At 38.5% G+C, this 16,635-nt stretch overlaps 1 protein-coding gene across 2 annotated transcripts in view; it reads right to left on the minus strand.

Moving 5' to 3' along the window:
* LOC148070348 (zinc finger protein 385A-like) overlaps positions 1–15,445 on the minus strand; it is a 36,401-nt gene extending 20,956 nt beyond the window's left edge. The window contains exon 1 of one of the 2 annotated variants that reach the window (XM_087801444.1): positions 15,276–15,445. In XM_087801444.1, coding sequence (XP_087657570.1) covers positions 15,276–15,288 — 13 coding nt within the window. In that variant the 5' untranslated portion in view covers positions 15,289–15,445. Of the gene's footprint in view, positions 1–10,602; positions 10,916–15,275 lie in introns of those variants that run through there. The other variant, XM_087801445.1, reaches the window with a different exon arrangement.
* Between the last annotated feature and the right edge of the window lie 1,190 nt (positions 15,446–16,635).

Genomic DNA, 16,635 nt, shown 5'->3' on the forward strand with positions numbered 1-16,635 from the left:
AAAAATGATGGAAATTACAGTAATAAAATAAATTCATCCTAGATAATACTAGAAAAATCAGATACAGTGCATACTCCTGCCAACATGCTCATTTAACACATTTTCATAGCATCAAATAGATCTTTTTTTTATTATTGTCTATACCAGGGTTGGTAAATAACATTTGTTATAATGTTGTGAGGGGCTGTCAATCCAAAACAGAGGAGCAAAAAGCTAAACTATGATGGAGAAAAAACGACAAATAAGAATAGTAAACAAAGAAAAATCTGCATAAAATAAAGATGACTATGACAAAACATATTTGTAAACCTTTTGTGTAAAAGAAACTGATGGAAAAAAATACCTTTCTTCTGAATAGAGTTAAAACAGGAATACATTGTTAGCTGTGGGAAAAAAATGTCTATATTCTACTCTGACTACTCTTGAGGGTCAACTATACTGTTGTTTGCCAAAGTGGTTCCAACACTGACAGAATAATTGTTTGAACAATTGTCCCACTTAAATTTAAATTTAAATTTATTTAACTTAAGTTTAATCTAAGTTTGTTTTAAATTAACATGCCTTCATCTTAACACACACAACAAAGCATACAAGAAAATGACAATGATTGACCAGCCATGTTAAAAAACAAAGATCCGTGACCGGGAATCAATGTATCGATCGATTGGACGATGACCTTTGACCGTTGACTTATTTAATGATTTGTGTTTAAGATTCACCTTTACCTTTTTTCTTGCTAGTTTTTTTTTTTGCCGAACCACAAAGCAGCAGCAGCAGTCACAAATAATACATTGATGACAAAACCTTAATTCCAAACTAAATGACATTGTAATTACTATTATAAACTGCTTTGTTTAATCAGTATAGTAACATGAACCTCACTTCGAGTGCTTGTTGACTCAAAAACATCCTCACATATTTGTAGCCATGGGAGCTGTGTTACTCTGACGCATTAAAACGATACTTATCACACTCCAAAAACGGCATTAGGTGCAATTAAAGGCTTGGTTAACAATGCAAGTATGGAGACGACAACATCTCCTGCAGCGAGAGGTGTAATCATTAAGGTTAGTGGAGCGTATCCCCGGCAGCCCTTGCGGTTAATCCGCACACATTTTTTTCTGCCACAATAGCGTTTGAAGGTCACAGCTTTTCGGCTAATTTATTCTAATTCCTGCATCCTCAGTGAAGAAAGTCGTAAAGGGTGATGTATTGGAGCTCTCCAGCGTTGTCATTGTTGCGCCGCCGCCGCCGCCGCCGCCGCCACGCCGCGGAGAGTGATTTACAATGACATCAGATAAGTGAAAAGCACGCCTCTTCAACGGCGGCCGCGCGGAGGCCATTGATTGGACACATTCTGGGGAGAGTCAAAGTGTTAAAGTGCTGCCAAACTCTATAAATCCACTCTCCGCCGGCAAATGATCAAGCGAGCGTGTTTCCACCGACCCACACACACACACACACACTTCACCATGCAAATGTTTGGACGCGAATGAGATCAATGTGTGTGTAATAGCTTATTGGATTTTTGTGTTGAAAGTGAGATAGAGGCAGTTCGACAGGGACGAAGAGATGCATAAGAGGTAAACAAAAAGAGGGGAAACGGACCCTCAGAGGGAGGATTCATCCCTACGCAAGGATTCACATCCTGGGTATTCACACACGCCGCCACACTGCTGTGACTAAGGCCTCTCAAATTGGCAATTCATTTAACCAATTTAGCCTTAATGCTCACAGAGGTAATGTCAATGTCACTGGAGCTGGTCGGCGTTCCCGAGCTGGTGTCCTTTTTGGTAAAGATTTTGGGTAAAAGTGGAGGTGCCGGCCCCCCGGAATGATAATAATAACGAGGCACGAGCACGATCCATCAAACTTACGACAATAGAGTCTAAGATGACACCTTTGAGTCTGGAAAGGATGCCAACCGCCTCATGTCTGCATCCAAGTGGGCAGACGACATATAAATGGGCTTCTGTGGCGAGATTACCTTCGCCAGCGCATCATAAGTAGCCTCTCTGCGGCGGCGGCACCAGCCGGGCTTGTTAACCTGCGCCTGCTGTTTGTCTTTTGTCCTTCCTTACAGTGAGGGGGTAGATGCAAGCAAACCCAAACAGTCGCTTTAATCCCGGGGTTCGGTGGCGCGTGTCATCATTAGCATACTGATGATCTGTTACGATGATGTATGGCTCCGGTTTTGAGACGGCCAAGCGAAGGTGTTCACTGCCACGTTTCATCACTTCATTCCTATCGCTAATGCACAACACTTTGACGTGCTCATGCACAACTTTGCATCAATAACAAAACGTGTGTGTGTTACACACAGGGGCTACTGGCTTTTTAAATCATCAATCGCATCAATATGCAGTTTTCGTTTCCTCATGAACTGATATAAATGCAATTTTTTATAAAAATAAAAATAAATAATCAAAATAAAATAAGAACAAGAACAAAGAGAAATAAAGAGAAAGAACAAGATGATACAATCTAAGTCTAAAGATAAAGATAAAGAACATAGATCAAAGAAAAACAACAAAGACAAAGGATACAAAGACTAACATAGAACAGAACATCCAGATACTTTTACTCCACTCCTGCCCCCGAACTCAGAATTGTACAATTTAATACATTTATGTAAACTATAAGAAAGCGACACACAACATGATAGGGGGGTATATTTAAGTAAGTAAGTAAGTAAGTAAAATTTATTTATATAGCGCTTTTCGAGACCAGGGTCACAAAGTGCTTAAACAATCAAAACAATACTCAAAAAAGTACATACTTGAGAATATTTGGTCTTGGGGATCAATTACTGAGCTCTTTTTATCTCACACACATTTGACACATATGAAGGTGTAATATACTGTGTTATTGAAACATACAGTGAGACACTGCGAAGCTACAGTGATGACTGTGATGCTGACAGTTCACATGATGTTGAGCTGTCGGGTTCATGAAAAAGTTGCAGACACCTTTGGAGGTTGTGTTTGTTGGGTCAAAGTGGAGGAAGGAGACTTGCTGTGTAATTTGAACTGATGCTGAACCATGAGGCTTCATAAACCCATCACCAGCGTGTTAACGGGTTTATGAAGCCTCATGATACGGAATCAGATACAAGTCTCTTGATTTGGAAAAAGCCACTAGATGGCACTCTTTCCTCTATAATCCTTGACTCTGATTCACGAAACCTGGTGTCATTTTCAGTGCCATCCAGTGGCCTTTCAACCTGACTCGTGACACAGCATCAGCTGCTTCATCAAGCATTCAGTAGTTGGCACCACAATAGCACTGGTTATGAAATTTAACAGTCATAGCCAGACAAAGGGACAGAGATTTCAGTTTTCCATTTCAAAGTGGATAAACAATAATAGTGAAAAAAGATCAGTAACATCAGAATGTTAAATGGTTGAACATTTCAAATGTAATTGTATTCACTGTTCATATTGTATAATTCAATTCAATGATTTGTATATTGAAAGTTTAAATGTGTTTTTATTTAATAATTGAATTAGTTTTTGCTTCTTAATTATTGTATTAATAAAAATAATAATAAAAATAAGGATTTTTATTACACATAGAGTTTGAATTTTGCAATCGTTTAAATATGTATAATTGTGGTTCAATATTCTGAATTTGTAGCCTATTAAAGGCAATATAAAGTGTTGGTATATCCAAGCCACTTGAACGTTCAGCCAATAATGCAACACTCGGGTGTCTATTTAGGTATATTGCTGACAAAGTGTCGACTTCGTATCGATATCAGGTGTTAGAAAAACTATATTACATCTCAAGTTCAATCTGTGGTTCTGATCCGAAGCCCCGCCAACTATGTCTGTGTAGTTAATGTAATTAATTTTAGTAAGTAAGTAAGTAATTTTTATTTATATAGCACTTTTCCAGACCAGGGTCACAAAGCGCGTAAACAATCAAAACAATACTCAAAAAAAGTATATACTTTAAAGGTCAAGATAATACTGAGAACAACACAGGAGTTCCAGAAAATCAAGGAAAAGCCTAAACAAATAAAATGACAAAATTCTCGTCTTTTGGAGTCGCAGGTTCAAAACCCACTCTTGGCTTTTTTTGAAGCGGTGCCATATTTTAGAATGAGCTTGTATATGGGGAGACTCTGTGAAAGGCGCTTTACAAATAAAGCTTTCTTACTTATTTACTTACTTAAAGAGTCTCTTTATAAAGTTTTCTCCGTGAAAAGGTGGTATTTTTAAATAATAATAAAGTTGTTTTTCCTACAGAACAGGCTTCATGAACAGCCTCTGTCTCACCAGATATGCGTTCATCCCGAAACTGAAATTTAACATTTTAAAAAATTGGAAATGAAATCAGACATTAAAAATGTCACTGATATACTTCCATACAGGACATAATAAAGACAGTCTTTTTCTAATATTAACAGAGCAATTGTACTTTGTTTGTATATTAGAAATTGAAATTTTACTCAAATAAACGTAATAAACAGCTAAGAAGTCGACACATCACCTATATTTTAGCAATAATTCTGTCTTAGAAAAGCTGGATTTAATATTGCCAGCCCGTGGTGTCTTGTTTCACTTCCTATCTGTTGGTTCTGTAATTGTAGGGCAACTTTTTGGGTGTCAAACCTTTGAAAAAGAGAGCCAAGTTTGCGGAGGCTGCAGGGGGAAGATGGCTCAGGCTCAGTGCCGCAGAGTGCCACTGTGAAGGACCGACCATGAAATCCAATTTACTGCAGCTCAGCTTACCCTCAAGTCAAAGGCAGCTATTTAAACCTAAGCCGGGGACAGACGACAAAACACACACATTCGCTCGCAAACCTTTGTGCCTCAGAAGCAGCAAGTTTACAGCTGAGCTCTGATTAATGTTGCGTAAGTCAGTGTGAGACCGGGAGAGTGAGGTTTGTTTAAATGATAGATGTTCCGCACCCTGGTGACCTGCCACAAAGAGAGGACTGTGGGGGTGTGTGTGTGTGTGTGTGTGTTTGGTGTAGAACACCACACTGTTATCATGAAGGATTCCTAATGAACAAATTAATGGAGCAAGTATCAGCAAAGAGTCTCCACTGTTCCATTAGAATTCAAACGAGGAGGATTCAAACGGCTGTTTTTGTTTCTCGGGAAAAATGCCGAAACGGGATTGTTGGAGGACAAGGGGTGAGACGTTGAAAGACGAGCCCTTATAAGAATAATAGCTGTGAGTCTGAGTGGAGGGATATGATTGAGCAGGGAAGAGGGTCCTGGTGATAAGAGAAGATGAGGTGGAAAAGCGAGGAGGGGGAGAGGGCGCCGCATGTTTTGAGGTGAATCCAAGGTGACCGGAGGAGGTAAAGAGCTCTGTTAACCTTCGGGGGTAATGTGCGGAACAGAAAGACCGAGATCTGTTTATGTGCAGAAGATCACCCTTGTTATCTGAGAGGATGTGTTTTTGTGATTCAAACATTTACAAACCAATGTCACATGGTCAAGGATTTCTTTGTTTAGTTCTTGCAGCCTTCCTGAGGTCAGAGTTAAACTCACAAACTATCATTCAAATGAATGCATATTAATTTACTTCTGAACATATTTAAGGCTGTTTGTCTTTGAGTTTCGCCATCATAGTTGGGCTCTCGTTTTATTTTTCAATGCGAAGACATGATGATTTAATAAGAGCGATATATCAGATCAACCACATTTGTTTCAATATCTGCTTGCATCTTGTGAGCAGATACATTCTTTGTAAAGTCTTCGAAATCAGTCAGTATTGTGAATAATAAAAATGTTTACTTTTGCTGTTTTTGCTTTCATTGGATTCACAAACCTGTTCGAATAAACGATAAGTTTTACATTAATAACGATCGCAGGACAGATCTATATTTAGTGGACAGTATAGAAGACGAACGGAGCCTTAACAGAATCTGAAATCAATCCTTTCAACTGGTAGAGATCAATTTAAGCAATACAGTCGGGGTTAGTTTCAAAATACACAACTTGTCTTGAAGCACAAACATACACTTGCTCTCCCATCTTTCATCAAATCATTTGGACTCAGATTGGTGGTTCATTTCTGACACTCTTTCCTTTGTATTGACATTTATTAAGACTCATGTAGAAAGATATTCCACTCCTGCAGCTCACATAAAAAATTACTTTGACGGACAGCTTTGGCCCTCTATACTAAGCACTATGATCCCATTCATAAGACATTATTATGTGTTTATAAGATGTAATGAAGGTTTGATCTTTAAGTAAACGCTGTTTTAAGTAGTCACAAATAAAAAAAAACATTTTATTTTATGAAATTAAAATATGATATTTTACTTAAAGCTGTTAAATCCAACCTATACTGTAACATCCTTTCATTTTTAAACCTAAACATGAACTATATAACTGAGTATATCTTGTAACCAGTCTTGTAACCATAAAGTTATAATGTGACGTCACGTTATTTTGATTTACATCCATATACATCTTTTATAAAGACTCATAATTGCATTATACCATCTTATAAATGTCCAACCTATTATACACAAGACCCTCAGAGAAAGCAATTCTTCCTTTTACCAAGATCTTTGTTCAAAAACGGACGACAAAAGCACACAAAGATTATTATTAAATGCCACATGATGAGCTTCACTGAAGCGCAGCAGAATATAAGTGATGGATGAGCGTCATCGGGACAAACAGCTCTGCATTATTAGACCAAACGATTTACACACCTGCTGCCGCTGCTGCGCAAACACACCTACAGGAACATTTAAAACACACAAAAGCTCTTGATGAATAGACCAAAAAAAAACAACAACAAAGACTTGGAGCAGCCAGCAGGTGTATCCTCTAATAGTTTTATTCAGGCATAGAGGACACACTCGGCAAATGTACAGGAAGGAAAATCATAGTGTTCGAAACGGCTTCAATGATAGCTTATATTCTCAGAGATGATTGCAGTCACATGGCGTCGTGGTCAACATGAGAGTAGTAGTCAATACACCGTTTTACAGTAAACAACTTTAAGTGAGTCCTCTGTTTTTTATTCCGTGTGTGAAGGACGGATGAATAAAGCTGCAGCTCTTATTTCTACTTTTACTTACAAGACCGTTTCTCTGCTGGACACAGCCTTGTGGAATAATGGGATCTGGAAACTGAATTCATGGTGTTGGGGGGGTTAGAGAATTGTGTTTAAAAATGTCTCCTGAGCTTTCATCTGAATCAAGCTTTTATTTACGATCGTAGTGGCTCTTATGACGAGAAATCCTCTTCACCCTAGACTAAAAAAATGCTTTTGAAGATTAATTTGGCGTGAATGATGTTTAATACTCAGCCATTTTTCATTAGGATGTTGATTTAATTAATGGAGGTTGGATGTATTTATATTAATTGTCGATGAGCAGAAAAACTATCATGTGGAGCATTTATATCCTTTTTTATTTGTTCAGGCTTTTCCTTGATTTTTTAGAACTCCTGTTGTGTTATCAGTTTTATCTTGACCTTTAACGTATATACTTTATTGAATATTGTTTTGATTGTTTAAGCTCTTTGTGACCCTGGTCTGGAAAAGCGCTATATAAATAAAAATGACTATCTTACTTTTTTTTATTTTGTACACACAGGTGTGTCGTGAGGAGTTTCTGCCCCTAACCTGTTAACCAACTAAGGCGGCTATTTGCGGTCCTCGTTCTTTACTTTATCTCAGGTTACGAGAATGACTATAAATAAAACATCACAGTATGGAGCACATGTCTCACGCGGCGACCGCAAGATTCAAGTGACTGCACACAAACAATCACGTCCATATGTCTGACGGGCTTCAGCGATGTGATAGGACGACTGCCACCATCTTGAAAAAACATCGCCGTGCACTTGTTTGCTACAAAGATCCGTCTGTACAGTCAGGAGAAGTTACAAAAGAACATCAAAGTAGGAATAATGATCTTGACTTGTTCCTGGGTGGAGGTTGTTTACAAACTAACGTGTCTCCAAACATTTAGATTTATAGTCTTCTTATAAACCATTAAAGCAAATTATTTGTTTCTTTTAAAACATAGCAAATAGGGTTAATCAAAGGCGGTAGCATCGTATACTTTATATACTGTAATATGGACGTAGTATTTCTGTTGTTACCTGTCGGTTTTTAAGTCATCTTGCCGTCATGGCCATCTTGGAAATGCAGTCTTTCCGGATCAGACAGACTCCAGTCAAGAGGAGTTCAGGTGGGTATAATTATGATTGATCTATTAAAACCCCGTCCATTTAGTCAGGGGGTCCCCAACCCTTTTATTTTTTACCGGTTCAATGTCAGGATTATATTCACCGACTTTCAGATAGAAGAAAGTAAAAAATACAATAGCATGACCAGAGAAAAACTACAATTAAGTGCATCAAAAAAATCATCTCAGCAAGAGCTATGGACTGGTTACAAGTTTGTTTATTTGATTGTATGCCGACGATGTTGTTTTGTAAGTTCGTGTCTCCTAGCTCTTTGTGCCCATGTGTGAGTATGTGTTTATTATACATTATTTATACGCAATGAAGATTCTGAAACAAAACCTTTGTTTCTAGAGTTTGTGTTTTACTCATTTTCACCAGTAAAGAGTCACACGCTAATGTTATTTTAGAGAAAATGTTAAAACACCTTTTAGGGAGTATAATTAACAGAACATTTTGTTTTTTTGTGTTTGGTCCGGTGATAAATGTCTTGGTGACCACTGCATTGAGTTGAGTCTACAGTGGCTAGTATGTGCCCTCTTTTCCGCCACGTCAACCAGAATCACTTATTATTCAAACTCAGGAAACTTGGATAAAGATCCAAAGATAAATGAAAACAGTGACTGCTGATAATGAGTGTTTAAGACTCAAGCTGTGTTTTCAACAAGGCTGTAAATATGTTTTTAATTCTGTAAAAAATGTGGGTATGGCTGGGTATGTATGGGACTTCCACTCTCTCTCTGCAGCCAGCCTCGTGTGGACCCTTGAAGAACTGCAGCTTTCCTCCGTCATTAGCTTCATTAGATGTTGTCTCCTGATTAGCATCTCGTGAAACCAGGTCGGTTCAAAATGCATGCGTTTATTTTTCTGCTGACTCAATAAAAACACGGACAAAAGAATGTCCTTCAGAGATGCGGTAAACGAAAAGCATGTGTGTCCAGATAGGATCGGTTTTCTACCTCCAGATATTTGAAATGTGTGTCAAACATAAAGACTGATGGAGCGATTTGTCCTCTTTTAAATGTCAAAACATTTTATCCTTCACTGCACTGCTTGTGTTTAAAGGTCATGTTGTTTATTACAGCCAAGGGTTCAACCGTAAGTCGTCCGGACGACACAAACTGACCGATCCTTGTGTATTTTGTGAAACTCTCTCGTCATGAGACCAGAAAAAAGCTCCGGTCCTTCTTTTCGTAAATAAATAAAGAGCTAAAATCTTAAGGTCTAAAATATTCATCCTTAAATCACATTGGAGTTTTCCAAACAGAGTGCATCGCTGTCAGATGGAGGACGTTCGCGCCGTCTTATCTGTCGAGCTTTCACTTCTCGTACGAGAAGGTGACTTTGACTCAGAGCGATCGTGATATTTTGTCCGTGAGGAGGAAGCGATGATGTCCACAAAGCCCCTCACCCATGTTGTGGCGATCGTGTGTCAGAGTGTGTGTCGTGGTGGCTCACACACGTTCATATCTGCAGCTGCGGGGTGAGATTACCACAGGATCACACCAGCTCCCTCCCAGGAGGACTGAAGTTTTAGTTGAGTCAGCGTTTTTACTTGAGGACAGATTAGAACGTGTGAAGGAAATACAGACGAGATCTATGACAGATCAGTGCTTTGCTTTTTAGTTAAGTGGATTTAGATGGTCGGTTTGTTCAAGGTTAGTCGGTGATGAGCGACACAACTCTTGTTACAAGAACATGAGGCAGAATCATGTCTATATAGAAGAATATTGTATAAAATAATCAGGAATTAGCATCTTTTTTAATAATTTTCTTTTTAAATATACATTTTCATTATATAAAAAAAACATTTAAAATATGATTGATATGTGTTATCTATATATTTAAATCTTGACATCTTATAAAATCATTAAACAATAAACACACGCAAATCACGTGGGGAGAAATTATTCTACCGAAAAATTCTGTTTGACTTTTAGTGCTGATTTTAACTTAACATGAAAGTTCCGCAATAAAATCAATATCATTATTATATAAATTGCTTTTTGAGTATTAATGTTAGTGATACCTTTATGTATATTCTTCTTTTATCACTTATTTGTATAACTAATTAATGCAAAAAAACTCTAGTTATTCTGAAACCAAGAATTTTTTACTAAATATAAAGTGTATTTTTTTTATTATTTAATGATCTTATGTTTAAAGTTAATTTTACAGAATTTAAACTGCAATAAAATAATTGACAGTAACACATCCATCTCCCCACGGTGACCTCAAGCAGTGTCGAATATCTCTTAAATGTAATGGATAAAAATACAGACAACTACAAAAAATGCTTTCTAAACTTAAACAAAAATTGCATTGAGCTCTCTATTGACGTCTGAGTTTTCTGGTCCAAAACAGTTGAGAAAGCTTCGGAACAAATCATTTGACGAGACAACAATGTTGATAAAGAACAGTCTGAGCTCACCCAAGATCATCCTGAATCCCTCCACTGTAAACTCCAACAGAAGCGTCCCACTTGTCTCTTCCGGGGGGTTCCAGCAGCTACTGATCTCGGTCGGCTCTAGACGTCCAGCCCCTCTCTAAACTCAGCCTGAATGTGGTGACAGCATCCAGCATGACAAGCCTCACTTTGCATCTGCCGCTGGCTGAGAGTCTGGGGTCTGAGGGAGCCAGTGGATGCAGGAGAAGCTCAGCAGTTCTGACTGCAACACTGTTGCAGCTCCAAAGCCTGTGATGTATTCACTGTTGTGGCGTCAGTGGAGGAGGAACACGAGAGGATACAGATGGAGCTCTGCCTCACTGGAGGAACCTCTGCACTGGTCTCCCCCGCTCTCTCTCTACCCTCTCTGTCCTCTCTCGCTCATATTTTTGGGATTGGGTATAACCTAAAGGCACCTTGCCATGCTCGGCTGTGATTGGCCGGCCGCCGAGCCAATGAGAACTGTCTGTGCATAACATTTTTTCTTGTGGTGTTTGAATCAGAAGACATAGATTACACTGCTGTTGTTTCTGCTCCTTCATTTCACCAGGCTTTCTCTGGTGTTCTCTGCCATTTACTCATGTATTCCCTGCGGTGTCTTCAGCATGATGTGTTCACCATGTCTAGTCTATAATCTTGGTCATTTAAAAAAAAAGTCAGCATAGACACTGAGCTTCATGGGTCAGCGATGATGTCATGGACTGTCAACTGAACTTAAGAAAATTAGAAGAAAGTTGGCCTCAATATAAAGGAAGAAATACAAAATAAAACGAGTGAACTGAGTAACAACGTACTTGTACAACGTTACTTGTATTAAGGTAAGGTAAGGTAAGGTAAGGTGAAACTTTATTAATCCCTCAGGAGGTCTCCTTCGGGAAATTGTTTTTTTCCAATAGCCACAACAAATACAGCATTGTTTTAATTAAAAATAAATCAAAATAAAATAAGAACAAAGAGAAATAAAGAGAAAGAACAAGATAATACGATCTAAGTCTATAATTACAAGGTTGTCATAGGAATAAGATACATTTTGCTTTTATTGTACAGTATAATATTTTATCTAAATAATCAAAATATAATGAATAAATCAAGCAAATCTATAAAATACCTCTTTGAAAAAAAACAACATTTTCTTTCAATGTATTTGAGGGACAAAACAAATCACCCAAATAAATGAAAGAAAGAAAGTTAATATCTAATTATAGGTTTATAATAGGTTAATAATAAATGTTTCCAGTTTTCTGATTATACAGCATATATTTCTGACTATGATATACATATATATATATACAGTATGTATATGTGTGTGTGTGTGTGTGCATGTCCATGTCATTGTATGTTTGTGTCTCTTTATGGGTTATAAAATCTTCCATACTTCTTCAGTCTCATGAGGTCGATGGAACAAACACAAATCATGTCTCAGCGAAGGAGAAGCATGTGCAGGTGAGAAGGAGTGACAGCTGAAGAGATCGGACTGGCCGTCGGTAAAAAAAAAAAGCAGGAAGAGTGAATGAATGCACAGCCGACCGGGCCTGAAACTGTACGGTGAGGAGGACGAGAAGAGGCTGCTGACAGCCAGACGTGACACAAAGTGCTGATGGAGCTCGACATCATCCACCCGAACCCCCTGAATCACTTTATCAGAAGTTCCCACAGGATCGGACGGACACAACATCCCTGTGTGCGCTGCAGTGTGTGTGTGTTCTCAAGATAAAGTTGCCTCATTAGTAGAGTTGAGCTGAATAATGCAAGCAGGTGTATTGTTGTGATCAACGAGCCAGGTGCTAATATGGCTGTCTCGGGACGGGGGGGTGCTGGGGGGTCACTCCTCTAATAGATGTCACCATTGGAAACTGAAACCAGACCTGTGACACAGTATCCTGTGTGTGTCTGTGGGAGGCCCGGCTCGTCTTTCATCATTAGTAGAGTCCCGTAAGTAGTTCTAAGTAGTTTGTTGACTTATTTAACACTTGGAAATTATACACGACGGACTGATATTCTATATATATTCGATATATCTCTAAATGTGATTTGGCTTTTTTTTTCCAAATGACACTATGATCATTTTATTATCTAGTTAACCAATTATGAGGAAATTATTACATTTACTTCACTCACTTATCAGCATGTTTATTGTCTAAAATTGACAATTTGGACAATTGAATTATTTTATCCCGCCCTACAGCTATTGAAGTTTTTGAGAGTAAAAAAAGTCAGGGTTTGTCATGGATTTAAGTATACTTGAAGTGATCGTTCACCCAGTGTAGACAGTACACACTGGGAGCTCTTGCAATATTCAACCGGTGTGTAGCATGTTAACCTTTTAGCTTCTGCTACAAACAAGCTTAAAATATAGACTCATTTAGTTTTCACTTGGTCTTAAGAAGCCTAAATTCATGGCTTTATAATGTCTAAAGGTCCCATAATATCTCATGAAATATCAAGTATATGATATCTTGAGCCCTTAAAATTATATTATTGTAGACGTTTTTTTAATCCTTCAATTTTATGAAAATATTTTTACTGACTGTAGAGCATAGCAACAAGAACAGATAGTGTAACAAAAAACCACAATGAAGATGAATTATATTGTTGGATTTAACAGGTCAGCGAAATTTTTGACTGCAGAAAAAAAGACTTAAAACTCGGTTGAAACTTGCAGGTTGTGCATGAAGCACCTTCGCCACCTTAACTTTGAAACCTGTATTATGTATTCAAGACCATTCTTAATAATTTGTGTGTGTAAGTAAGGAAGTCATTTTTATTTATATAGCGCTTTTCCAGACCAGGGTCACAAAGCGCTTAAACAATCAAAACAATATTCAATAAAGTATATACTTTAAAGATCAAGATAATACTGAGAACAACACAGGAGTTCCAGAAAATCAAGGAAAAGCCTGAACAAATAAAAAAGTCTTAAGATGTTTCTTGAAGGAGTCAGTAGATCATCAAACACAGAGGGAGAGGAAGATCGTTCCAAAGCTTAGGAGCAACAGTCTGGAAGGATTTCTCTCCTCTGGTCCTGAACCGTGTTCAGGAACCATCAGAATCTACCTCAGAGCCCGAGCTGGGGTGTAAGGCTGGATCAGATCACTGATGTAAGGAGGAGTCTGACCATGAATAGATCTGAAAGTAAGAACCAGAATTTTAAAGTTGATCCTGAAAGAAACTGGAAGCCAGTGAAGAGTTTTAAGGATCAGAGAAATGTGAGTTCTTCTACTAGAGCGGGTCAGAATTCTCACTGCAGAGTTCTGAATCAACTGCAGGCGAGACAGATCCTTCTTGTTAAGACATGAAAACAAACTGTTTGTGTGGTGATTTAATTTTGGAACATGAATAGTTTTTTTTATTGATAACGACAGAATGAATTCCAACACGTTGTAAACATGATCACAATGGTATGTATGAACCAAATATATTCCTGAAGATAAAGTTACTTGTACTCCGGGCGTGACAAACTGAAATACCAACCAGTATCGTTGACTGTATAATCGTTATCACCAGTGTTGGTTTGTAGCCGCGTCGACTCTGAAGGGGACTAGAATTTCACTGAGGTAGTTTATGTGGAATGCATGCAGGAAGCATTCATGGGGCAATGGTTCAGTTACAAAATCGATTAATTAAGTGTTATGGAATAACTCCACACTGACTGTAAACACCAACTATAATTGATCATATACAAGGGATACAGTGATGCATCGGCAGCTAACACGCTTCCACGGAGAAGCCGCTGCAAACATGTGAACTGAAGTCAACACTGTTGACCCGGCGACACTCATATATATTTAGCCTCAAAATTGTGACACAGAATCTGGATTGCAGTCGTTATCGAATATCGAATAGTGACACACAGCTGCGCCCTTTGAAGTTTTTTCATGGTTTTTTTATTTTCTATTTAAGTAAGTAAGTAAGTAAGTCATTTTTATTTGTACAGCGCTTTTCCAGACCAGGGTCACAAAGCGCTTAAACAATCAAAACAATATTCAATAAAGTATAAACTTTAAAAGGTCAAGATAAAACTGATAACACAACAGGAGTTCCAGAAAATCAAGGAAAAGCCTCAACAAATAAAAACGTCTTAAGATGTTTCTTAAAATAGTCAGTAGACTCCATGAAGCGCAAAGAGATTTACGTAGCTTTTGCCCATTTATAAATAATCCCAACCTCACCCAGCATTACACAGATGTTATCTTATCCATATACACCTGCTACACAAAGATATTATCATGTATAGATCACAGACAGATACAAAGATAAATTACTTTTTTTTTTTTTTTTACATAGTCACATGTTTGTGTGGGCTTTCTTGGGGCACTCTGGTTTCCTCCCAGTGGATTAAAAACCTACAGAAAGGTTCATCGTGATTGTCTGTGATTGGTTGTCCCCGTTCGCCCCTGACAGCCCGTCCAATGGTAGCAGCGAGTGACAGAAGATGTACGATGATTATATTGATTTACTTGAGGTCAAGGGTCAGAGTTCTGGTGCCCGGTGTCAAACCGAGACGGCGCAGTCGTATCAAAGACGAGCGTTTCCCCGACACCTGAGGTGGATTTAGACGGTAATGCGTGTCTTTGCTTCTCCTCCTCAGATCATTTCAGGGAGAGATCAAAGCAGGAATGTTGCACGAAAATCTGCTCAGCAGTCAGCCGTGGTCTTACCTGAGCTCCACATTTGAACTTCCTCTTCCTGTCTGGGCTTAGAGGCTTGATCCAGAGGGAAGTCCGCAAGTCCTCCGAGTTAACCCGACAAACAATCGGCCCGTCCAAAGAGGAACGAAGTTCTCGGGGATTTTTTTGCCGTCAGAGTGTGGAGGAGACGCAGGAAGCCACATGCTCGCTCTTCTCTGGAGGAGCCGTGTTCAACATAGTGATGCTCATCGCCACCAGATCCTCCTCTTTTCAACGTTAGCAACCCTTTTCACTGTCGCCTGTATTCACTCGTCCTCTTGCAAAATCTCTCGCTCGGGAGAGAGAGAGCAAATGAAACAGGATTCCAAAGGCTAATTCTGCTGCTGAGGAAGCGGGAACCTAATATGTGTGGACAACTGTGGAAGGAGGGAAGACGAGGGCAGAGGAAGAGAGCGAGAGGGCGAGAGGAGGAGGGGAAGTACGAGGCGAGGATGGCAGGTCAGAGAGAGGAGCGTGCATGTGTTGTCAAGCTGCAGGAAAAATTGGCAAGTTGATGAAAGTTGAGAGGGAAAGCGTGTGTGTGTCGACGAGGAAAGTCGGATGGGATTGTGATGAAATGTGAATGCGGGATGAACGAAGTGACGACAGGTGAGCAAAGGGAAGTTTCACACTCGCAATATATTTAATCGTCGTGTTTATCTGATGGTGTAAGTTGTCTTAGTTTCATGATTCACGCAAAGATTGATTCGCATCTTGATCTGCACAGAGTCAAACTGTTAATGAAACTTTTTAAAATGGATTTATCAGTTGTTTTTTTTCCACTTTTTTCTTGTCATTCAGATTCCCAGGTGCAAAACAAATAGACTCAGGGACTCATTCATTCCTCGGGCTATTAAATTGTACAATTCTGAGTTCGGGGGCAGGAGTGGAGTAAAAGTATCATGATGTTCTGTTCTATGTTAGTCTTTGTATCCTTTGTCTTTGTTGTTTTTCTTTGATCTATGTTCTTTATCTTTAGACTAAGATTGTGTCATCTTGTTCTTTCTCTTTATGTTCTTGTTTTTATTGTATTTTGATTTATTTTTTATGAAAAATTGCTGTATTTTCTGTGGCTATTGGAAAAAAACAATTTCCCGAAAGAGGACCTCCTGAGGGATCAATAAAGTTTTACCTTACCTTACCTTACCTTAGATGTGTGAATGATCTAATTTTTCTCTAATCAATATCACATTATTGCAATATATTGCAATATATTGCAATATATTGCAATATATCGTTGTTACTACAGTATCACAATATATCGCAATAAATCGCAATATATTGTTTTTACTACGGTATTGCGATATATGTTGTTACTGCAGTATCGCAACATATTGTTATTACTACAGTA

Source organism: Callionymus lyra, chromosome 10, assembly GCF_982586985.1.
Source record: "Callionymus lyra chromosome 10, fCalLyr1.hap1.1, whole genome shotgun sequence".
NCBI classification, from domain to species: domain Eukaryota; kingdom Metazoa; phylum Chordata; class Actinopteri; order Syngnathiformes; family Callionymidae; genus Callionymus; species Callionymus lyra.